The sequence below is a fragment of the Schistocerca nitens genome, chromosome 4, assembly GCF_023898315.1.
Source record: "Schistocerca nitens isolate TAMUIC-IGC-003100 chromosome 4, iqSchNite1.1, whole genome shotgun sequence".
Taxonomy (NCBI): domain Eukaryota; kingdom Metazoa; phylum Arthropoda; class Insecta; order Orthoptera; family Acrididae; genus Schistocerca; species Schistocerca nitens.
Genome location: NC_064617.1, coordinates 814,485,113 through 814,509,078, shown reverse-complemented (window position 1 = coordinate 814,509,078; position 23,966 = coordinate 814,485,113). Strand labels below are relative to the sequence as shown.

Genomic DNA, 23,966 nt, shown 5'->3' with positions numbered 1-23,966 from the left:
ATAAAGAAGTTATCTATCAGTGAGCTGCTATCTTTTACCACCCGAGTAGGAAAATCAGTAACGGGTGTCAAATTGAAAGAACCGAGTAATACTTGAAGGTCATTTTTCCTATTACCCTCTTTCAGAGAATCTACATTGAAGTCCCCACAACTAATAATTTGCTTCCCCCCGTCTGACAGATAGCACAACAAGGAGTCCAAATTTTTCAGAAATAGATGAAAATTTCCTGATGGGGACCTATATACAGTTACAATTATAAATGTGACTTTATCTAAGTTCACAGGCACATGCTTCTATATGTTTCTCTACACAAAACTTTTTTGTTTCTATACTTTTTGCACAATGATAACTTTTGACATATATGGCAACTCCTCCTTTCTCCATATTTTCTCTCATTACATGTGCAGAGAGCTTGTATCCACTTACATTTACCTTATCCATATCAGTAACAATGTGATGCTCAGACAGGCATAGTGTATCTATTTCATCCTCAGCTTCTAAATCTCCTAAACAAACCAGAAGCTCATCTATTTTATTCTTTAAACTCCCAATATTTTGATGAAATATACTTACATTATTTTTAATTATACTTTTATGAGAACCTTTCCTTATTCTAACATTTGTAGTACTCTCCTGTCTGAGTTTCTCATTGTGCTTAGGCCTAGTTCCTATACCAGTGGTCACATGGTGTTCAGAGAGGCAGATTATGTCAACTGGGTTGGGTGACTTGAATTCATCAATGCAATTACCTAGGTCTGAGATACAACTTGGTGGAGATAAAATTTCTGGTGATTGGTGAAAATTTATAATAGACAGCTGTGATTGGTGATCCAATGTGCTAGAATTGTGCTGTTTAATTTCTTTCCTAAACTGAAGATTTGTTTTAATCCTGACCTCTCTTAGAACTTGACATCTTTCTGTCTTACCTATCCTAAAAAAGGTGCTGCTCCAACACCTGTAACCACTGGTATTTTACCATTCATGGCAGTGCCTCCCCCCCTTAAATTTCCTGCTATTACCCCAGCCAGTTTCCCCTTCCCTTTCCTGTTGAGATGTAGGCCGTGCCTGGTATAGCCCCACCTGCTGAGAGAATCAACAGGAACCACACCAATATGAGCCCCCGCACCCGACCCAAGCAGCTGTTCCAACTCCAAATTAACTCTCCCAACAGCAGAGTTCAAATGAGGCCGGTCATGGTGTCTCAGGGCAGACACAATCTTTACCAGGTCACACTCTTGTTGGGAGCATGCCATATAATGGAAGACATGACAAGTGACCAACCACGAGCAAGAACAGAAAAAACCTGATTAGTCATCATGGACAGTTACAAAAGTAAAAATGTACTGAAATGATGTTTTTACAAGAAAAGTGTGAAAAGCAGGTGATACAAAACTAAGTGCACTGAAGAATTTTTCTTGGTTCCTTGAACCAACAGTTACAACTGGCAAGCTCAGCCAGTAAAAGCAAAAATATATGAGCAAGTCCTGGCTGAGCACGTGCTCACAAGCTTTATCAGTCTATATGAATTTTCCAGTTATGAAATGAAAAGAATTGAGGGGTGCAAAGAGGGAGGGGTTGTAGAGAGTTGAAATGTATGTTCACTTTCAGTCTTGTCAGATTGCTTCTAAAATCAGAGGGTAAAAAATGTGCACTTTCACTTTCTTTACACTGAAATTCAAACTGGTATAATACGTCTCTAGTTATTTCATTTGGAAGCAGTATCTTCAATATTAGGAAAAGAATAGATTGCTACAAACTGTAAAGGTGACTTGTGGAGTTCCAGACAGGCACAACGAAAATTCTGTTACAGATAAATAGCTTTCAGCCAAAGCCTTCATCAGCAAAGAAAAAATAAACATATTCCCACAAGAAGACCTCATGCACACATGACTGCTAAATCTGGCAGCGAGTATCACTTGTACGAAGGGGGAGGTAAATCAGTTGAAGCAGATGGGGGAGGAGTTGAGGTTCTGAAGAAATGATGATAGGGTGTCTTGGCCCCGAGTTCAGATCGAGGAGGTATCGTCAACAAACCAGACCAGGGGTTTGCAGTTTTGGGAGGCTAGGAAGGTTTCCTCTAGAAGACCCATAAACACGTTGGCATAGGAGGGTGCCATGCAGGAAAGTATACAAACGAATCAGTGGCACAGTCATGGGCACCCACATGGTATCCTCCTATGCCTCCTTAACCCAGCATACTGTCGTCTTAGATGTTCATCACTTCCACCCTGGTGGCTCCATCCACACTTCTGTCCACATTAAACCCACTAACCACACACAGTTCTTATATTTTGACAGCTGCCATCTCTTCAACACCAAAAGAATCCCTCCCAGACAGCCTTGCCATCCAGGGAAAGAGTATCTGCAGTGGCAAGAACACGCTTTCCCAGCATGCTGAAGGTCTCACCAAGGCCTTAAAGATAGACAATATCACCCGGACCTATTCTTCAAACAGACTTCCAAGCCATTTCCCGCACACAACTCAATCCTCCCACCACTCCCAGGAGCCAGCTACAAAAGAGTGCCCCTTCACCACCCAATACCACCCTGGACAGGAACAAATGAACCACAACCTTTGTCAGGGCATGTTAATTTCAACATGCTTTATTTCAAAGGTAGCTTCACAAGGTGGGGCTCCACTTCTATTTCTGAACAGTGCAATCCTTCCAACACATTCTCCAGTCCCGAAATTATGCCAGCCTCAACCTACAGTAATCCACTGTCTCCATAACCTCCTCCCAACAGTTTCCACCCGTTAATCCTGTCATTCCCTCAGCCAACATACCCACCAATCCTTTCGTTTTAAACTGTGTCTCTTCTCCCCCCCCCCCCCCCCCCCCCCCAATGCCAGACCGCACTCCTCTCCACCCACCCACACCCTGCCATCCCTCCCCTTCCCCACCCCACACCACTCCACTCCACATTGCTATTCAAGTGATAGCCACAGTTAGGTCACAGCTGCTGATGGTAGGTGTGTGTGTGTGTGTGTGTGTGTGTGTGTGTGTGTGTGTGTGTGTGTGTGTGTGTGTGTGCACTTTGCTCAAAAAGACTGGCCAAAAGCTATTTACCTGTAACAGACTTTCCGTTGTGCTTGTCTGCAACTTCACAGGTCATCTTTAAAGTGAGTAGCAAACAAAAAAAAAAAAAAGGGGAAATGGATAGGTTAAAGTTAGATATAGTGGGAATTAGTGAAGTTCGGTGGCAGGAGGAACAAGACATTTGGTCAGGTGACTACAGGGTTATAAACACAAAATCAAATAGGGTAATGCAGGAGTAGGTTTAATAATGAATAAAAAAAATAGGAGTGCAGGTAAGCTACTACAAACAGCACAGTGAACGCATTATTGTGGGCAAGATAGACACAAAGCCCATGCCTACTACAGCAGTACAAGTTTATATGCCAACTAGCTCCGCAGATGATTAAGAAATAGATGAAATGTATGACGAGATAAAAGAAATTATTCAGGTAGTGAAGGGAGACGAAAATTTAATAGTCATGGGTGACTGGAATTCGTCAGTAGGAAAAGGGAGAGAAGGAAACATAGTAGGTGAATATGGAAGGGGGTAAGAAATGATAAGAGGAAGCTGCCCAGTAGCATTTTGCACAGAGCATAACTTAATCATAGCTAACACTTGGTTCAAGAATCATAAAAGAAGGTTGTATACATGGAAGAGGCCTGGAAACACTGAAGGTTTCAGATAGATTATATAATGGTAAGACAGATTTAGGAACCAGGTTTTAAACTGTAAGACATTTCCACGGGCAGATGTGGACTCTGACCACAATCTATTGGTTATGAACTGTAGATTAAAACTGAAGAAACTGCAAAAAAGGTGGGAATTTAAGGAGATGGGACCTGGATAAACTGACTAAACCAGAGGTTGTACAGAGTTTCAGGGAGAGCATAAGGGAACAATTGACAGGAATGGGGGAAAGAAATACAGTAGAAGAAGAATGGGTAGCTTTGAGAAATGAAGGCAGCAGAGAATCAAAGGTAAAAAGACGAGGACTAGTAGAAACCCTTGGGTGACAGAAGAGATACTGAATTTAATTGATGAAAGGAGAAAATACAAAAATGCAGTAAGTGAAGCAGGCAAAAAGGAATACAAATGTCTCAAAAATGAGATCGACAGAAAGTGCAAAATGGCTCAGCAGGGATGGCTAGAGGACAAATGTAAGGATGTAGAGGCTTGTCTCACTAGGGGTAAGATAGATACTGCCTACAGGAAAATTAAAGAGACCTTTGGAGAGAAGAGAACCACTTGTATGAATATCAAGAGCTCAGATGGCAACCCAGTTCTAAGCAAAGAAGGGAAGGCAGAAAGGTGGAAGGAGTATATAGAGGGTTTATACAAGGGCGATGTACTTGAGGACATGGAAGAGGATGTAGATGAAGATGAAATGGGAGATAAGATACTGCGTGAAGAGTTTGACAGAGCACTGAAAGACCTGAGTCGAAACAAGGCCCCGGGAGTAGACAACATTCCATTAGAACTACTGACTGCCTTGGGAGAGCCAGTCCTGACAAAACTCTACCATCTGGTGAGCAAGATGTATGAGACAGGCGAAATACCCCCAGACTTCAAGAAGAATATAATAATTCCAATCCTAAAGAAAGCAGGTGTTGACAGATGTGAAAATTACCGAACTATCAGTTTAATAAGTCACAGCTGCAAAATACTAATGCGAATTCATTACAGATGAATGGAAAAATTGGCAAAAGCCGACCTCGGGGAAGATCAGTTTGGATTCTGTAGAAACTTTGGAACACGTGAGGCAATACTGACCCTACGACTTATCTTAGAAAATAGATTAAGGAAAGGCAAACCTATGTTTCTAGCATTTGTAGATTTAGAGAAAGCTTTTGACAATGTTGATTGGAATACTATCTTCCAGATTCTGAAGGTGGCAGGGGTAAAATACAGGGAGCGAAAGGCTATTTACTATTTGTACAGAAACCAGATGGCAGTTATAAGAGTGGAGGGACATGAAAGGGAAGCAGTGGTTGGGAAGGGAGTGAGACAGGGTTGTAGCCTCTCCCCGATGTTATTCAATCTGTATATTGAGCAAGCAGTAAAGGAAACAAAAGAAAAGTTCGGAGTAGGTATTAAAATCCATGGAGAAGAAATAAAAACTTTGAGGTTCGCCTATGGCATTGTAATTCTGTCAGAGACAGCAAAGGACTTGGAAGAGCAGCTGAATGGAATGGACGTGTCTTGAAAGGAGGGTATAAAATGAACATCAACAAAAGCAAAATGAGAATAATGGAATGTAGTCTAATTAGATCAGATGATGCTGCGGGAATTAGATTAGGAAAGGAGACGCTTAAAATAAAGGAGTTTTGCTAGTTGGGGAGCAAAATACCTGATTATGGTCGAAGTAGAGAGGATATAAAATGTAGACAGGCAATGGCAAGGAAAGCGTTTCTGAAGAAGAAAAATTTGTTATCATTGAGTATAGATTTAAGTGCCAGGAAGTCATTTCTGGAAGTATTTGTATGGAGTGTAGCCATCTATGGAAGTGAAACATGGACAATAAATAGTTTAGACAAGAAGAGAATAGAAGCTTTCTAAGTGTGGTGCTACAGAAGAATGCTGTAGGTTAAATGGGTAGATCACGTAAGTAATGAGGAGGTATTGAATAGGAGTTTGTGGCACAACTTGGCCAGAAGAAGGGATCGGGTGGCAGGACATGTTCTGAGGCGTCAAGGGATCACCAATTAAGTATTGGAGGGCAGCATGGAGGGAGACCAAGAGATGAATACACTAAGCAGATTCAGAAGGATGTAGGCTGCAGTAGGTACTGGGAGATGAAGAAGCTTGCACAGGATAGAGTAGCATGGAGAGCTGCATCAAGCCAGTCTCAGGACTGGAGACCACAACAACAACAGCAAACTATCCTTTATCCAATACTGTTGACATTCCAACCTAGAGTTTCCGTTGTTTAGTAGTAGTAGTAGTAGTAGTAGTAGTAGTAGTATTTATTTACTTTACCCATGACGACTGGTTGAAAACACCTCGAGTCTTTTTGTATACATCACCGGAGGGGAGGGGAGGGGAGGGGAACACCCTACAACTAATACCATTTTTCTGAAGTGATCTCAGTGAATCATGTGTTTTACGTTTTTGTGGTGTCCACACTTAAAAACTGCAAAATTGAGGAAAACATTAAATTCCCAAAATAAGAGCCTAAAAATGTGATACGATTAAAAATTGTAACCCTTACCAATACAGAGTATATAATCTATATAAGTGAAGGAAATTAAATGTGCAATACAATGTTTATGCAATAATTTGTGGTAAAGAATTTCCTCAGTTCTTTAAAAATCACAGATGTGTAACATCAAATAAAAACTCATCAAAAAATTGAAATAGATATCTGGGTACAAGGTAACAGCAGTATTTTCCGACACGTGACAACCACAAAATATACATCAAATCATACATCTTTGAGACATCTTTCCCTTGCATTCACCTGCAAAAAAGAAAAATATCAATGAACATGGTGAATTAAACAAGAACTGTGAAATACAGTGAAAGATGTTGAAAGTTAATGTGAGTTGAGGGGTGGGGTGGGGTGGGGTTCCCTTCCGTAGTCAAAGGCAGTTTAATTTGGGCGAGTTGACTTCAAACCACATACACACAAAGCTTGAAATACATTTTTGAAACATGTTTTGGCTACTTGATGTGGACACCATTTGGAAACATCTTTCAAAACATGGGAACATCTATCCATAGCAGTGTCCGTACAGATCATAGGAAACAATGTTCTGGGCCAACTACGACACACCATTGGTGCATGGCCCAAGTGTATATTTATGTGTCGCATTGTGTCTTCCACTGTATACAGTTGTTACATGTTTTGTTATCTCTTGCTGTATGAAGGTCTTCCGACAGCAAAATGGGGGGCGGGGAGTAGCGGATGAGGCAGCAGACTGTCGAGTTGTCATTGTTGTACCAAGCTGACAGTTGCATATGGAATACACGAAACAAGCGGTACAAGAACAGCAATAAAACAAGACGTTCCACAGAAAACTACTGCTACATTTGGTAGAATACTGTGAAAGACTATGTAGAAATTTCTATTTCTTTTCTCGTTAATTTTAAAAAAAGGTGACACCATATTTGCCAGAAACTCAAAATTAAAAATATGATATCCAAGTGAAATTATGAAAACTAGAACTGTCTTCCATATTCAGTTCCCATATGTAGCAAGTTTTTCCCACCAGTTGTTCTATAGTATGTTTTCGCTCACCAAAGAAGACGACAGTATGCAAACCAACAAATCGATTTCTTACACCAACTTATCCAATTTTATCAACCCTGAACAACTAATCCAATTTTATCAACCTGTAACAACTAATATACGAGTTCTCCATCAAAATAATATCATAGTTTTAAAACAGATTACGGCATTCTTTATTTAATAAATGCAACCTTGTTCTGTATAACAATGAAACAGAGAGATGCTTATGGCCTTCAGGTCACAAGTAACAATAAATAAACAAAAAAAGAATGAATAACGGCAATGTCGCCTTTCATTGTGACTGCGTGAACCTTCGAGTATAAATAATGCAGCAGCGCATATTACAATTTCCTCATCTCTAATCATCATGGGGTAGAAAATACGTAAACAATGCAACAAACAGTGTTGTACACAATGTGAATACACTGAGAAATGTTTACTGCCAGTGTCGACAGAAACAGAGACAAGAAACAAACCCTGAAACAGATGTGATACACTGTAGGAAATGATGTTTCCAATGGCAGTGTGGATGCAGCTTCAGACTACTTTTTGCAGTTGTGACGTTACTAGTGGGCTGTCAGCTATAGAGTTTTGCAAACCCTTGTAAACACCACCTGTGTGAACTCTGTGCATTTCGATTATTCATTTCCTTCATAGTGTGTGATGTACACGCAAAGTATGCTGTTTCAAAGCAACGATGCATTGAAAGTATATCTCTCAAATATGTCACACACATCATTAAATGTCAATTACAAAGCATCAACAATGTAAGGCTTCAGAGATTTTATGATAGCTAATGCACAATACAAAATTCAGATCAGTGAGCCTTAGTATAATGAATAACGACGTGGTTAGCTGACTTACAGGTTATAGGTTCGCAACTCACTGTGAGCCAATATTTTCTTCAACTTAGCATTGTTATCACATTCGTTATGATCATAATACAATACGTTCTGCAATATTCGATGTTGTCAACCATTTCTGACTGGTTAGAGAATGAACCATGAAATAAATATTTGCCTGTTTATTTCTGAATCTGTGAGATTTTTGAGTATGTGTTTAGACAGAAATCCAACAGGGTACCTTACACTCCTGTGAGTTAAGTGACCAGCAACAAAATTCATATTGTTCCTTGTCACAAATACTTCACTTTTCCTTTCCAAATATGTGGCAATTTCTGAACATGTGGTTAGGCAGGAACCTTAGAGGACAGCATGAATTGCTGCAAATGGAAACAATGAGCAGTAACATACATATCCTTCACTGTCACAAATATTTCACACGCTGTGCAACTACAAATATATTTCCCTAAAGAGTTTGTGACGAAGCAAGTTGGGATCTCTCTACTTCCTTTCTTGTTTTGCCATCTGCTTCCTTAAATTCATTTTATTTTCATTTTTGCAGAATTCCCATAAACATGCGCAAGTATGATCTGCATTTCCATAAATGAGAAAGTTTGGCCCTCAGTCTTAAGGAATATATGCACTGAGTCTAATTTTGTGCTTAGTTTTGTTGATGTAATTAATTTCCTAATTTATTTTGACCATTCCTAGTTAATACTTGTTATGGGGTGAAATCGGCAATTGTTTTGTGACTTCGATTATATTGTTGACTTAAAAACAAATATAAATTATGCACTAATTATGAACATTTGGAAAAGAACTACTAGGATTCTTAAAGTATTTATTTGGCTCTATTCAAAAACATATTAGCAAAGCCAACCCTTAGTTAATTCCGAAATAATTACCAGGTTTGTCAGAAGTATTGTTTGTACAATTATATCTGTTAATTTCATTATTTAAACAAATAATTCAGCCTAACCTTTACGACAGAAGGAACTGTTACAAAGAAGCAATTTTTCGATGGTATTCGAGTAACTGAATGAATTATGCTTCAATAGTAATTTCTGTAACTTAAACATCGAACGATATATAGGTTCAGTGCCTATTATTGTGAGGATAGATAAAGGGCTGAATTTTGGTCCCAAGATAGTCAGCCCATGGCCGATTTTCATTCGTATTGGTTACAATAACAATAATGCATCAACGTAACAGTGGAATTAGTGTAACACAAATTTACCCTGTGTTAGATCAAGTAATAATATTCGGCAAGAACTGAACAGTGTGGTTAGGCTTTTAATACTCATCCATGTTCAATATCAAACTATTGTAGCAGTACGTTGATGTTTGCCTGCAACCTATTAATGAGGCTTATCAACATTTACCAACAGTGAACTGGCAATATAACTCATTCTGGAAACATCCCCAAGGCTGTGGGTAAGCCATGTCTCCGCAATATCCTTTCTTTCAGGAGTGCTAGTTCTGCAAGGTTCACAGAAGAGATTCTGTAAAGCTTGGAAGGTAGGAGACGAGGTACTGGCAGAAGTAAAGCTTTGAGGACGGGGTGTGAGTCGTGCTTGGGTAGCTCAGTTGGTAGAGCACTTGCCTGCGAAAGGCAAAGGTCCCGAGTTCGAGTCTCGGTCCGGCACACAGTTTTAATCTGCCAGGAAGTTTCATAGTAAAAGTGGTTCGTAATGCACTAGAGCTAAGCTTAACAAGATTTATTACCTGTTGCCTCCATGTTGAGTATTAAAGAACCTCCTTGTTGAAGAACCTGAATGCTGCCATTTTAAAGATGTAGCTGACGGTGTAGCAAAAAGTGTGTCAGATCGAGAACTAATTGGTGTTGAATTATTATTCACAAAATGTGCCCAGTATTCTGAAGGTAAACTCATCAAATTTTCAACAACCTGTAAATAAAAGAACTCAATTTAACTACCAAAATTTTGAAGCAACAACATTTAACAAATACTACATCGAAAGATCCACCAGTAATTATAGAAGACTACCATGTGGCAGTTGACAAACTTACCAATTATCTCATGCAGACTAATTACAGTTAACAAGGAATATAGACGTACACAACCGTCAGCACTTGACCAAGTCTTTGTCCATGTAGGGGACATTAATACCAAACACAAGACTGCTGTCATGGGTATGAGCAATGCTGAATAACTGTACAGTTGAATTCTCTCCTATTACTTTAAGAAATCACATCACATACTCTCATGGGGAGTGGGGGATGCATATCGATCTGTTACAACTACCAGGCATAAATTAATATCAAACTCAAAATTTGAACATAGCCTCAACAACATGTAAAACTAATTATGTAAACAAAATCTAGTGTTTCCATGCGAATGTGCAAAAATGCAACAGGACATAGAGAATGGTCCACTGAACAATACGAGTTAGGGAACCTGCGGTGACAGAAGTCAGCTTAAGGAGATACGGAAGTAAACTTGTCTTCTGCTTTGTCTAGCATTACTGTTTTCTGGCGTTTTTACAACTAACATTCATACAAGTTCACACTTATTGTGCTATTTACATACATGTACATTCTTTATTTCCTGCAAGGAAACAAGGAGGATGATCCTGATTACTAGGAAGTCATGATGCAGGTTTTGTTTACTTGACTTGTCCACAAGGTGGCTCTTTTTTATTGTATTTACCTTTCCCCCGACAGAATGTGCTATGAATCAATGACAGACCCATTCATTAGTCAGTGCTTTTCAGAGACGTACAGTACAGGTACTGGTACAACTTCGCAGAACTCCCACACGCGCACCTTGTTTATGGGGAAGTATGCTGCAATGCTTCCACTGCTGAAAGGCTGCACAAGGAACAATTTTCTAACAGGTTTCATTCGTCACAGCAAACGTTTATTTCTCTCAGTCGACAGATAATAAGGGAGACTGGTTCACTGGAAAGAAGAAACCAGGCACCTGCCAACATGAGGACCACATGCAAACCCAATTTTGAAGAGGAGATGCTGGAACATGCTGCAGCGGACGCCACTGCAAGTACTTCTTGTACTGCACGAGAAATGGATGCTGTAGATACTAGCACTTGTCAAGTACTCCACGAACATCCATAATGAGTCCGTGCAATGCTTGTGACTGACTTTGCACCAGGGGTTGCATTGTGTCAGTAGTTGCTCCAACAAAGGATTAATTGACTAGATTTCCTCCAAATTGTGTTACTTACTGATGAGGCCTCATTTGATTATGATGGTACTTCGAACAGCAGGAATAGTCATCTGTGGGATGAGGAAAACTCTCATGCTGTCATGGACTCACAACATCAAGTACGTTTTGCTGCGAATATCTTTACCAGCATTGTAAGTGGTGATCTCACTGAGCCGTATCTTCCACCTGGCCGTCTGAATGGCCACCTGTACTTGAGGTTTGTGCACATAGTACTAACTAAGTTGTTAGAGAAAGTACCCTTGGCCATTCGTGAGAGGATGTGGAAACAACATGACAGTGCACCACGTCACTTGATTTTAAAAGGGGGTCCTATTCCATGGCCTGCGAGGTCACCTCACCTGAATCCCCTTGGTTATTTCCTATGGGGGTACCTGAAGTCACTTGTGTACGAGATCCCAGTGGATACAAAGATGGAATTAACAGTAGAACCTCGCTTAAGGAGCATCTCCCATAACGCACAATTTGCATAACAAGCAAAACTAGTTGTAAAAAAATGACTCACTTAATGAGCCATGTTTCTCATAATGAGTGGCGACAATTTAGTGTGACATCATCAGCTGTTCGATCATGGCGAGAGAAATGTTCAACAATATGAAGTTTTCACTGTTGGCAGCGGCATATGAAGAATGTCTTTAGTACATACTACTGTCTGGGTTTAGTGCTATTTCTGCTAACATCTTATGGCAGCTTGTGATCAAACATTTTTCTAAACTTGTGTTCACATATTATTTTTTGAGTGCAAATTTTAATAACCACCGTAGAAATCTTCCCAAAGATAAAGCTGCAAGATGAAAACCATAAGAGAAAGAAAATTACCTCAGAAATGAAATGTAAAATCACCGAAAAACACTAATATTGCACAAGCTTTGCTGGTTTAGCATGCACAGACATTCGCTCTACAACTATTTGCACTATCCTCAAGAAAAAGCAGAAGATTAAGGAACAGATGCTTCAAAGCAAGTGACAAGAGTATCTACGCAACAATTTCATATTACGAACAATGTTGAAAGGTTGCTCCTTATATGGATAAATGAAAAGCAATTGCAGGACGACCCTATTAATGAGATCATCATTTGTGAGAAGATGAGAATGTTTTTTGCCATCCTTGTTAAGAAGACACCAGTATCATCAGTGGGTGAAGAAGTGTTTACGGGGAACAGTGTGTGGTTCAAGAACACAAAGGCAGCAGGTAACTTCATCAGCAACTTCAAAATGCTCGTAGATTCTGAAGATTATCTGCCGCAACAGGTTTTTAATTGTGACAACACGGGTCTATTCTGGAAAAAGATGCTGAAGCGTACCTTTATAACAGCAGAGGAGAATGCACCACCCAGTCGTAAGCCAATGAAAGACTGTCTCATACTGCTATTCTGTGCCAATGGAAGTGGTGATTTGAAAATTAAACAGCTGCTTGTTTACAATTCAGAAACTCCTCTAGTCTTCAAGAAGTGTGAAGTACAGAAGAGCAGGTTAAAGGTGATGTGGAGGTCTGACAAAAAGGCCTGGGTGACAAGTGATCATTTTTGAGATTAGATGAATGAAGTGACTGATCCTTGGGTGAAAAAATATTTGCTTGAGATGACTCTGCCACTCAAATGTTTTGCTTGTTATGGACAATGCACCTGACCATTCTCCAGGCCCGCAAGACCACCTCCTTGAAGAATTTCAATTCATCGAGGTGCGATTTCTGCCTCCCAAACTACTCTGTTACCCCAGCCTATGGGCCAGCAGATTATTTCTAACACTAAAGCTCTATACTAAAGCACTCTTGGAGCATTGCTTTGGGTTGACTGAAGTTACCGATCTCACTCTTGGCAGAGTTCTGCAAGTATTCCCTTCGACACCATTGCCTGCATCAAGATGATCAAAAAGGTGTGAGAAGGAGTTACATCGATAACTCTCACTTCTGCTTTGAAGAAGCTTTGGCCGGAGTGTGTGAGTCAGTACCAGTGGAGCCTGTAGTCAACGAGATTGTGTCTTTGGCCAAGAGCTTGGGACTAGGAATGGTTAACAATGATATCGATAAGCTTGTGGAAGATGACACCCGAGAAATGACCACCGAAGAGCTTATGGAGTTGCTGTATGTTTCACAGCAGGAAGTTTCGGAGAGGAGCTTTTCAGAAGAGGAGAGGAGGTGGAGGTGGTAACAGCAAAGTGGCAATCTTCTGGCACAATAAGAGAAATACTGAAAGCATGGGAATCGATTGCATCATACATTGAAAATCATCACCCCAATCAAGCAGTGGCCAAGCGCACTACAAATTTATTTGACGATAATTCTGTGTCGCATTTATGCAAAGTGTTGAAGCATTGACAGAAACAAATTACTATAGATAGCATCCTAGTAAAAAGAGAATTAGTTATCTATCATGTTTAATGAAGTACATAATACTGTATGTATAATTTTCTATGAATAAATGGCACGAATAAGACAAAACTTTTAGTACTTTTTCCGCATGGAACACATTGTCTTATTTTACATTAATTTATACGGAATATATAGTTTCGCTTAAAGAGGTTTGCAGTATGAGTAAGATTCTGGAACGAATTATGTTCACTATGCGAGATTCCAGTGTAGTTGCCGGTATTGTAGCTGCCTGTAACGCGATTCAAAACACACCAGGAATATTTGTATGGGTGCTACAATTTTAGCTGCCTGTAACGCAATTCAAAACACACCAGGAACATTTGTATGGGTGCATCAGAATCTGGTTCACCAATGTCATGCTTGCATTGATGTTGGTGGCCATCAGTTTTAGCACATTTTATAAGGTACAGTGCAAATCTTATGTTCATTGTGTCAGTGATATTATTTGTAGTTAACTGTAACTAATGTAAATTAAAAAAGTACACAGCAATGCGATTTTATTCCTATAATCTCCTTCAGCTGGCTTTTCTGACGCCAGGTTCCCTGCCTGAAATTGTTCAATGGAGCATCTTTTATGTCCTGCTAGTTAAATTTTTGTGCACTGTTATGTAAACACCCTGTAGAAATCATATCTACGAGATATAAAACTGTCTTACATAAAGTAACACTTACTGGAACTAGCTGCTTTGATTCTGTCATCACTGCCATTGGTTCCGGTTCTTGAGAAGAGAAACCAATTAACGTAGGACCAAATACCTTGGCAAGATTTGATGCAGGCATTTTGCACTCTGGACACTCTGAGACTCTGCAACCAGATTTTGTCACAATTCAATAATGAAAACTTAGCTTTAGTAGTCACACTACAATGTTCTACTCAAATTCCTCCTTGTCCCAAACTTCAACACCTAAACCCTCATACAATTTACTGTATAACTATCACGCACCAACTACTTAACACTAAAATACTCCAAACATTGTTCCTTAATGGAGTGCCTTGAAGCAGGTAACACATGCAAACTACTATTACAGCTGTACTTACTTTTGAAGGTGCAGAATCATAAATGCCAGCGTATCTCTGTTGGGCTGTGGCAATTCTGAAATAAGTTGATATAATGCTGAGTTTCTTTCTGTGAGATCTTTGATATCCACAGTCCGAATAAATTCTGGCCACAGAGAGTAGGTTACAAGTGGTTCCTTCAATGAACGTAGAAAATCCTTTATTGTCCCACAGATAACAGGAATTTCAACCCCAGAAAGGTTTGGGACACCTCGTGCACGTAAGAATTTCTCCTGTGTAAAGATATAAATGCATATCAACAACCTCTGGTTTACAATTATCAGTGTAGCCCACGGTTAAAAACAATAATTTACAAAATAAATGCCCAAAATTGATATAAAAATAACATAAAACATTCCATAAGTAAGTGAAAAAATATAATTAGTGTGGCATATAACATGAATTTTAGTTACACACAGCAGTAAGCATTCTAGTAAATGAAGTGAAGATTATAAAACCAAGCTAGAATTAGTGCAGATTATTAACAGCCTTGTCCGCCCCTGGTAGCTGAGTGGTCAGCGCGATGGAATGTCATACCTAACGGCCAGGGTTCGATTCCCGGCTGGGTCGGAGATTTTCTCTGCTCAGGGACTGGATGTTGTGTTGTCCTTATCATCATTTCATCTCCATTGCCACGTAAGACGCCGAAGTGGCGTCCACTCAGAAGACTTGCACCAGGCAAACGGTCTACCCGATGGGAGGCCCTAGCCATATGGCATTTCCATTAACAGCCTTGAGATGGAGGTGGAGGGGGGGGGGGGGGTTAGGGCCACAGGTAATAAAAGTTTTCACACTGGAATAGTGTGTGTTACAACTTTGTTTCGTAAATGTTAGAAGACTGGATAATCTATAATTCTGTTATTTGAAGCAATAATGGATAGTAATATGATCCCATAAAGGTGTATAGACAAAAAATCTGATTATTTTACTACAAATTACTTCCAATGTATCTGTATTTATGGAAAACCTTGAGACTAATTACACAGGGATCTTGACAGCTGAAACATACAGGGAGTGGCATAGTACAATACAGAATATGAAGAGCATGGTCTACTGACTACAAATTCTACCTTCCAAAAAATTGTTCAATGGTAATATTGAGTACTAAGAGGAACTTAACATCAGTGACAATGGGATTCCTGCCTTGTGTAAATTTAAAATGCCAGCACGCTTCAACCTCTTCGTGCTGTGTAACACTGACACGGGGATTGAGTATGGCATTACAGTATCATCTCTGGTTGTTTCAGTATACGCACGTTTCCTGTGCTAAGGGGAAGGTTACTAAATGTAACACTCATCAGGGCATATTCTTTATACAGGATAGAAAACACACACACACACACACACACACACACACACACACACACACACACACACACACACGGAAACTTCGTTAAGTGAATGATGTCAAGTCCAGCCAATATAGGCAGACGTGATAATTCGCCATGCTGGTAGTGCTATATCCTACTATATTGAGTGTTTTCAGTGCACTAGTTCCATGGAGTATGTTTGGTTCATAAGTCTTAATGACACCTTTATTAAGATATTTCCAATAGTCATCACCTCTTACTTGTAATAAGTAAAGTAGTTGTTATATTTGACAAGAGAAAATGGAATGATTAGACAGAGGAAACCAAATCACACGATATTCTAAGAATCCTGTGGAATTACTCTAAATTGTTATAAGAACAAAAATGAAATACTTTCTTGTCATTGTGAAACAATTTTTATTTTCTCACAAAGCAGCTTTCAGTTTTTTTAGGCCATCATGAACGGTCACAATCACAAATAAGGCCACTTGGAAAAGCAAGAGAGGTGACAAATTACAACATTTAAAATAATGAAACTGATCCAAAATATGGATGAAATGCATTTCAAAACTAATTTCACAGCGATTATCTAGATGTCACGTGTTAGCTGAAGGTGGACAAAGAAACTTCTGTTTTGTTATTCAAAAGTATGTGTCACTGTCATATTTTTTAATATTTCCAGCTGTATTAGTTTTCTATCCTGTTTTACTGTGTGCATAATTATACGAACAGTGTAAAAATTTTGATTATAACCTAGAAAAAATTATGTAGGGTATACGCGCGAATATAGGCCGCAAGCAAATTAAGGCCACACCTGAACTTTTGGCACCAGATTACAGTAAAAAGTTTATCTCTCATACAGGCCGCACTACTAACTTTACCTCTGATTACGAGGTACTATTACTAATTACATGATGCACACAACAAATTATGTTGGCAACCCTAAATAACAATTGTGAAACTTCAAGCTGTCAGCTACACATTATGCAAAGTAACATGGAAAGCAGGAAGTTGGACATAGATTTCATGCAGATGAAAAAAAAAAGTTCACTTGCGGAGCGCAACTGAAGAAAAACTCCAACAGTTCAAAAGATCAGTGTTCATTATGAGGGCTGAAGCGCACATATCCAGATGTGGAAACACACTTGCTTGATTTTGTAGTGCAAAACAGGAAATGTGAGTATGCTGTTGCAACTGAAACAATTCAAATAAAAGGTTCCAAATGGTACGTAAAAGAAACATTTCGCCACTGGAATTTAAAAGTTCATATGGGAGGGTTTGGCAATTTATGGAGTGAAGTAATATATCCACTAGTCACAGAACTACAACTACTTAAAAACTGCCTCAAGCTTACAAAAAGAATTTTATCTTTCCAGCATTTTGGGATCTTATGGGGCAAAAATTTTTATTTACAATCCCAAATAAGGGAATGCAGACCGAACACTGGTCTCTCTTGATATGCTAAACAGCACTACAGTAAATAATATAGGGGAATGTAGTGCGCAAAAATGTACAGGGGGTGCTGAACAGCAGCAGTTTCTTTTTCAAGAAAAGCTACTATATTTGCGAACAAGGTATACCTTTTCCTGCTATTTTCTTCTCAAGTCTTCGATGGTTTATAAAAAGTAATTGCAGTAACTTGTAATGGTATTAATTTCAATAAAGATATGTGTACATGTCATTCTGAAATTGATGATTTATGATCTGAGGGGAACAAATCTAAATTACAGGCCATACCATGATTTTTCAAGACAAAAGTCAGGAAAAAAGTGTGGTGTACATTTGCGCAAATACAGCACATAATATTTTTAATTAATTTTTTAATTGTTTGCAGGTACATGTCTGCAGGTACATGTCACAGGACCACAGAATACCAATACAGCACTGAAACAAAACAAAATAGCACTGCTCATTGATAAAGTGGTGTATAATGCTGTAATTCATGTTTGGCAGCACTGGTAATGTTGCAGCTCCATCAAGCAATCCAGGAGGCGTCTTTAAGAGTTATGGATTGACTGGACAACTACAACCATTTCCATTACTGCCAGAAACAAATTACAGCCTGATACTCCTTTTATTGGTGTACAGCAAACGTAAGATTTTTCCAAGCTTGACTGTGGTTGAAAACTGTTTGTTGCTATATCCAGGTTCTGTCATGATCAGATAACCCAACTGACAACTCTGTTCAACTTTGGCAAGAAGGTGCGACAGCATTTTTACTTTTGAGTAAAATTATAATGGTTTAACAGTTATTGTCTGGAATTTTGTAACCACAGGGTTCACTACAGACTTGTTACATGGCAACTGGCATACACAAAATTGGTGAAATTCCACGCCTTTGCTTTGTGTGAGAAATGTTAACCATGCCAGAGCTGCACCCATTGCTGAAGACTATATGTGTCTGGTCACCTGTAGTGTTTAAGCTCAGCCACTTTGTAGCAATTCTGGATGTGTAGAGTGTCACATTGTCCTGCTGGAATTGCTCAAGTACATCAGAATGCACAATGGACATGAATGGATGAAGTTATCAGACTGGATGCTTACGTACGTGTCACCTGTCAGAGTTGTATGGTGGTTTTGTTGGGCCCACACAAGGCGAAAAGGGTACACGAGAGCGCCTTCGGCTCCAAAAGCACAAACTGATGATTTTTTGTTGACTGTTTCGCATGCTGACACTTGTTTATGGCCCAGCATTGAAATCTGCAGGAATTTGTGGAAGGGTTGCACATCTGTCATGTTGAACAGTTCTGTTCAGTTGATGCTGGTCCTGTTCTTGCAGGATCTTCTTTTAGCTGCTCCGATGTAGGAGATTTGATGTTTTACCAGAAATGGTTGTACGGGCAAATCCCCATTTCATCGCTATGTCGGAGATGCTGTATCCCATCACTCGTGCGCCAACTATAACACCACGTTCAAACTCTTGATAGCCTACGATTGTACCAGCAGTAATTGATCTAACAACTGCACCAGATACTTGTCTTACATAGGCGTTGCCTAAAACAGCACCTTTTTCTGCCTGTTTACGTGTATCTATATTTGAATACGCATGCCTATACCGGTTTCTTTGGCACTTCAGTGTATATTAAGGTAAAATTTACATGCATATGTTTGTTATGCTTTGAAGAACTGTCAGATAGGCATTTTATCATCCATCCTTCCACGTACTTTTGTAGGGAAATAGTAATTAAACAATCACCTTACCTATTAAAATAACTCTACATGTCATGAATATTTAAGGATGGCTCAGCAAGGCTGGTGATGCAACTGAAACATGACAAAATTTTAGAGCAGCCACAAAATTCTAAAGGTGTGGAAAAAATCTGTGGTATGTGCACTCTTCTGCCAAAACTATTAGCGGCTTGTTACACCAACAGTTAAGTGCCACATTGATTATGCTGATAACTGGGTATTGTATTGGCAAATTGTGTGGAAGCTTGCGTGGTTGCAGCTTTGGCGTCGTTTACAGTCCACACACCCAGTAAAGACCTGGAATTACAGTCATTTTGTGCACACCAGTTGTCATGAAACAGGTCAGTAGTGCACCATGTGTTTACAAAATTACACATAGTAACAGTTAAACCACTAAAATTTTACTCAAAAGTAAAAGAAAGGAATGTATTTTCTTCTAATGATCTTCAAAAAGTTAACAACAAAACAGTAACACTAAGGCGTGAGCCAAAAAGGATTATAAAATATAAACTAGGCCATGCTCTTTGTGGCTTATAAGTATGGAATTCAAACATATCATAAAATTATTTACTTTGAAATCACTAAAATAGAAATGAATGACAATTTTGCAAAAAAAGAAAAAAAAATTATTGTGTCACCTTAAAATTTATACCATAAGGATCAAACTATAATATTGTCAAAATCACTATTTTTTCAAAGAGGAAGAGCGAGAGAGAGAGAGAGAGAGAGAGAGAGAGAAGCTGGTGTATTTCAACAGCTATTGGAGAAAACTAATAATCCAAGAGCAAACTTGTTGAACAAGTTTTGTGCAGCAACCACCAGAATAGTTACTGACCAAGTACACCAATATTTTTAACAGAGAACAGCACTTAAGAGCAAATTTCTTATTGGTTCAAACTAAAAATAATTTTACCCTTAGCATTCGAACATCTCTATCAGAACCAGGAACACGGTAGAGTCCAACTTCATTCAATCCCCTTGCTTCCACTTCCTTCACACAATGCAGAATGAGAGCTGGTATCATCGGTGGTGTTGGCGGCGCGAAATCCGCAATGGAGCCCTAAGAGAGAATGCAACAATCTGAACTGCATTACTACTCTTTACAGCATCCAAAGTAAAGAATGCCAATTGGTTTTATAATCAATAATTTGTTTGTACATACCACTTTACACTGCATTGAAGAAGTTTCCAAAAATGCATCTCTTAGAATAAGAAGGGGGGGGGGGGGAAGTGTACTGGGAAAATACTACCAAAATCAGAATTAAATAGCCATTTATATAGTAAATGCAATGAATAATAATTGAAGTGTCCAATGCTACTAACTGGGACAATATCAACAAGTTTTCTTAATGGCGTAAAAATCTTTTCCCAAGGGGATAAAACTGATCAGTTCAATGCACAATCTGATCCAACTAGCAGGTACTCATATGAGTGACCTCAAGAAATTATTCTAACATTTTAAACTTCCAAACAAATTAAAAGTGTATTCCAGAGCATGCCTAGAACCTGGAACAGGTATTGTCAAACTTTTTTTCTCAAGAGCCAATATTGACACTGTGGGGCAGCACTTCAGGCAGCATATATCCAATCTTAGTATTAACTGGTGACCTGCACAATTTACCATGTTATGAATCACAATAGACTAGATGTAATAATACTGTCACCCTCAGTAACCCAAAGTTTTGACACTGTAGTTGCCGGATTAAGTGGTGTACTGTCTGCGTGGGGAAAATTATTGATTAATAAAAGTAATTATATTTAAGTGCATTACGCCTTATCTGACACAAACACAGATGATGGAATTCCCTCTATCTTCCAGCTGTGGCAAGTGATTTAAAATGCTTGAGCTTTTGGCCGAGTACTTCTTAGCCATTGTAAAGTAGCATCACCATGGCTGAGGAGTAATCGGATAAAAGCTCATGGATTTTAAACCATGTAACTCAGTTGGAAGCTTGAGAGAATTTTGTTAGTATATCTACTTGTGAAACCATTCAGTCATATATAACAAGCATAAATGTTTACTAAGCATTTTCAATGTAATTTTTGTTCTACCCATTGCATTTTATTACAACAACCATAATTCAGTTTCACATTCCTTGCTACAAATATGTATCACTTTCTTTATAACGCACCTTAGAGAATCAATGTTATTTACATGTCAAAATTTATACCATAGCACCTCATCAGTATGAGTCACACACACCTGTGAGTTATCATTACTGAAAGATGAACAACAAAACAAAATACCTCTCACTTCCTCTAACCTTGCAGTAGCCACACTATGTACCACTCTGCCCCTGAAAGAAGTGGTCAACTTGAATTAGCTCATGGCCAAATTCACCAATGTCAATTTGAGTTAAGCCAATCTTAATATATTACACCCCCCCACCAGTATTTTTGTTTGTTACTGAGCAGGGAAGGTACAAAAATGGTACGCTCTATCTTAGTTGACCTAGGATTGATTTGAGTGTTAGTTTCTATATGCAAATATCAAGGCATGTATTCAAATTAAGTACTGCTTCAGAAAAAAACCTCATAAAAACATTTTCATTACATGTTTATTTTTATTTTCATGCCTTGTGCACTGTCCACTACTGTTTCAAGACTGTCATTACTTTACAAGGTGTGTTCTTTTTCCTACGATCAGAAGAAAATTATCTCAGTGGAGCCGTGGTACCACTGAGTTAGTGGACTGTTGTCTGGCTCCACTGGCTGAAGTGTAGTATCGACTATCCCTCTTGCGGCCCCAGTTGGTATCTGCGAGTTGTATCCTTAGAAGGTCTTTGCTTGCTGTTATATATAAGGGGTTCGCGGGCCCCAGAGGCAGGTATGAAGTTAGGTGATTGGTGGTAGTGTTGCGACAAGAGGTGGTCACAAGGTCCGAGCGGCCGAAGCCTCAAGCTGCCCAAGGAGGGCCTGTGCAGAGCTAAAATACCAGAGTACTTCACCGGAGTCAGCATCTACAAGCAGACCAACACCCTGTCGGTTGGTTGGCACAACATTCATTTTGGGCGACCGCTCCATGGCCTCGCTGCTCTCTTCTACCTGGCTTTCATCGGCACCACTCAGTAAAGGCTCCGATGCACTCTGGACCCACGGACCTGCTTGCTGATAAAGGGGAGTAACATTCTGTAATCCTCTTGGTGATCTGTTTCATTGTCTATCTGCCCACCTTATTATTTTCTGGTTTATACCCAACCCAAAATGTTCTAATTGTTTGTAGATACAGCCAGCACAATTTTACTAAGCATAAGTTGCTGTTAAAAGAGGGACCTTGTGGTTAGATTTAGCTGTTAGCCAGTTCAATTATTTGATTGTAATTGCATTTATCAGTCATTATTTATAACCTGATCAACCTGTTGTATTAAGCTATTCGTTTCCGTATTTGAAAGAACGAGTCATTATTGGTGTATTTTAGCTGGATCTTGTGGTTACATCGAGTGAGTTCTCTTGTAATAAGTGTCCACAAGTGATGTTTGAACACGTTTCTTCAGAGCAGTCTTAATAACTGACAATCAGTTTAACCTTGAAAATATTAACAACCAACTGTCACCAGGGCTTTAGTCAACTGTCAGAAGGGACAGGTTGGGGTCCAGTCGCACCTTGGTTGCCGACTGAATTTAAGAGGTTGGTTGCTTTGAAGTAAGCCTTATCATTATCATATAGTTTGCTAATCTGTTTAACCTTTAATCACAGGTGTCCGTCTTAGCCCCGAACCTTTCGACATACAGCTTTCAAATTAAAAGTGAAGTCATTTGTTTTGAGTAATTAAATCACTCTTGTTATCAATGGTGCTTATATAGATTTCATGTGTTGCAGAGGGGCAGTTAAAAAGACAGACTGTGTCCAGCACAGCAGTAAACACCACGGGCTCCAGGTCCAGCCGTCTTGTAATCATTGTCATTTTGGAATACAGCACTTCAGATTTCTTTTGCAGAGATTAAAAACTTATTCACCTTAAGGTTTAAAGTCAAAAGAATTTTGCAAATTTGTTCATTTTGTTTTAAAAAATTATGATTAAAAGCTTCGATTATGTAATAGAAACTTCCCTTTCAAGGGAAGACTGGGCAGCCTTCTCAGGATAAATGCTTAGGGGAGCTTGCCCTGCATTTCCTAGGTCCATATTCCATTGTCAAAATTTTAAGCCCAGTCAATCTTTTTGTCAGGGACCTGGGAAAGGGCAAGCTCATAAGGGTTCATCTCAGTCAGATTAAACATTCTAGCAGAGTGAGGGGTTCTTAAGATGGATCATAAGCAGTGCACTATTGCAAAACCACTGGAGATAATAGGCATTAATTTTCAAGCACAGAATACTCAAATTTTTAGGCTCTTAGTATTTAAAACATTTTATGAGGATGAGACGACAGGAATTATTTCCTGTACCAATAACGATTCACAGAAGTTTTCCGAAAAGAAACTTACCATATTCTTACAGAGAGAGTACCAGTAAAAAATAGGTAACAGTCGACCCATCACCAAGCCACTTCTTGTTCAATTGAAAATATAGTGAATAAACTGATGGCATGACAATAGGTAGTTTCTTATTACCTGTCAAGACAAACTTGTACATGGAACACTTTGAAGCAAGGGCACTAGAAGCTGCCACGTTGAAACATCTACATCTACATCTACATTTATACTCCGCAAGCCACCCAACGATGTGTGGCGGAGGGCACTTTACGTGCCACTGTCATTACCTCCCTTTCCTGTTCCAGTCGCGTATGGTTCGCGGGAAGAACGACTGTCTG

The 23,966-nt window shown here is 39.2% G+C and overlaps 1 protein-coding gene across 1 annotated transcript in view; it reads right to left on the bottom strand.

Annotated features, from left to right (window-relative positions):
• LOC126253232 (rac GTPase-activating protein 1-like) overlaps positions 1-23,966 on the bottom strand; it is a 163,668-nt gene that overhangs the window by 5,096 nt on the left and 134,606 nt on the right. Inside the window, exons 8-11 of the mRNA XM_049954422.1 lie at positions 20,132-20,278; positions 14,702-14,952; positions 14,335-14,467; positions 9,814-9,995 (exon numbers count right to left, since the gene is read on the bottom strand). Of these exons, the coding sequence (XP_049810379.1) occupies positions 9,814-9,995; positions 14,335-14,467; positions 14,702-14,952; positions 20,132-20,278 (713 nt within the window). The remainder of the gene's footprint in view (positions 1-9,813; positions 9,996-14,334; positions 14,468-14,701; positions 14,953-20,131; positions 20,279-23,966) is intronic.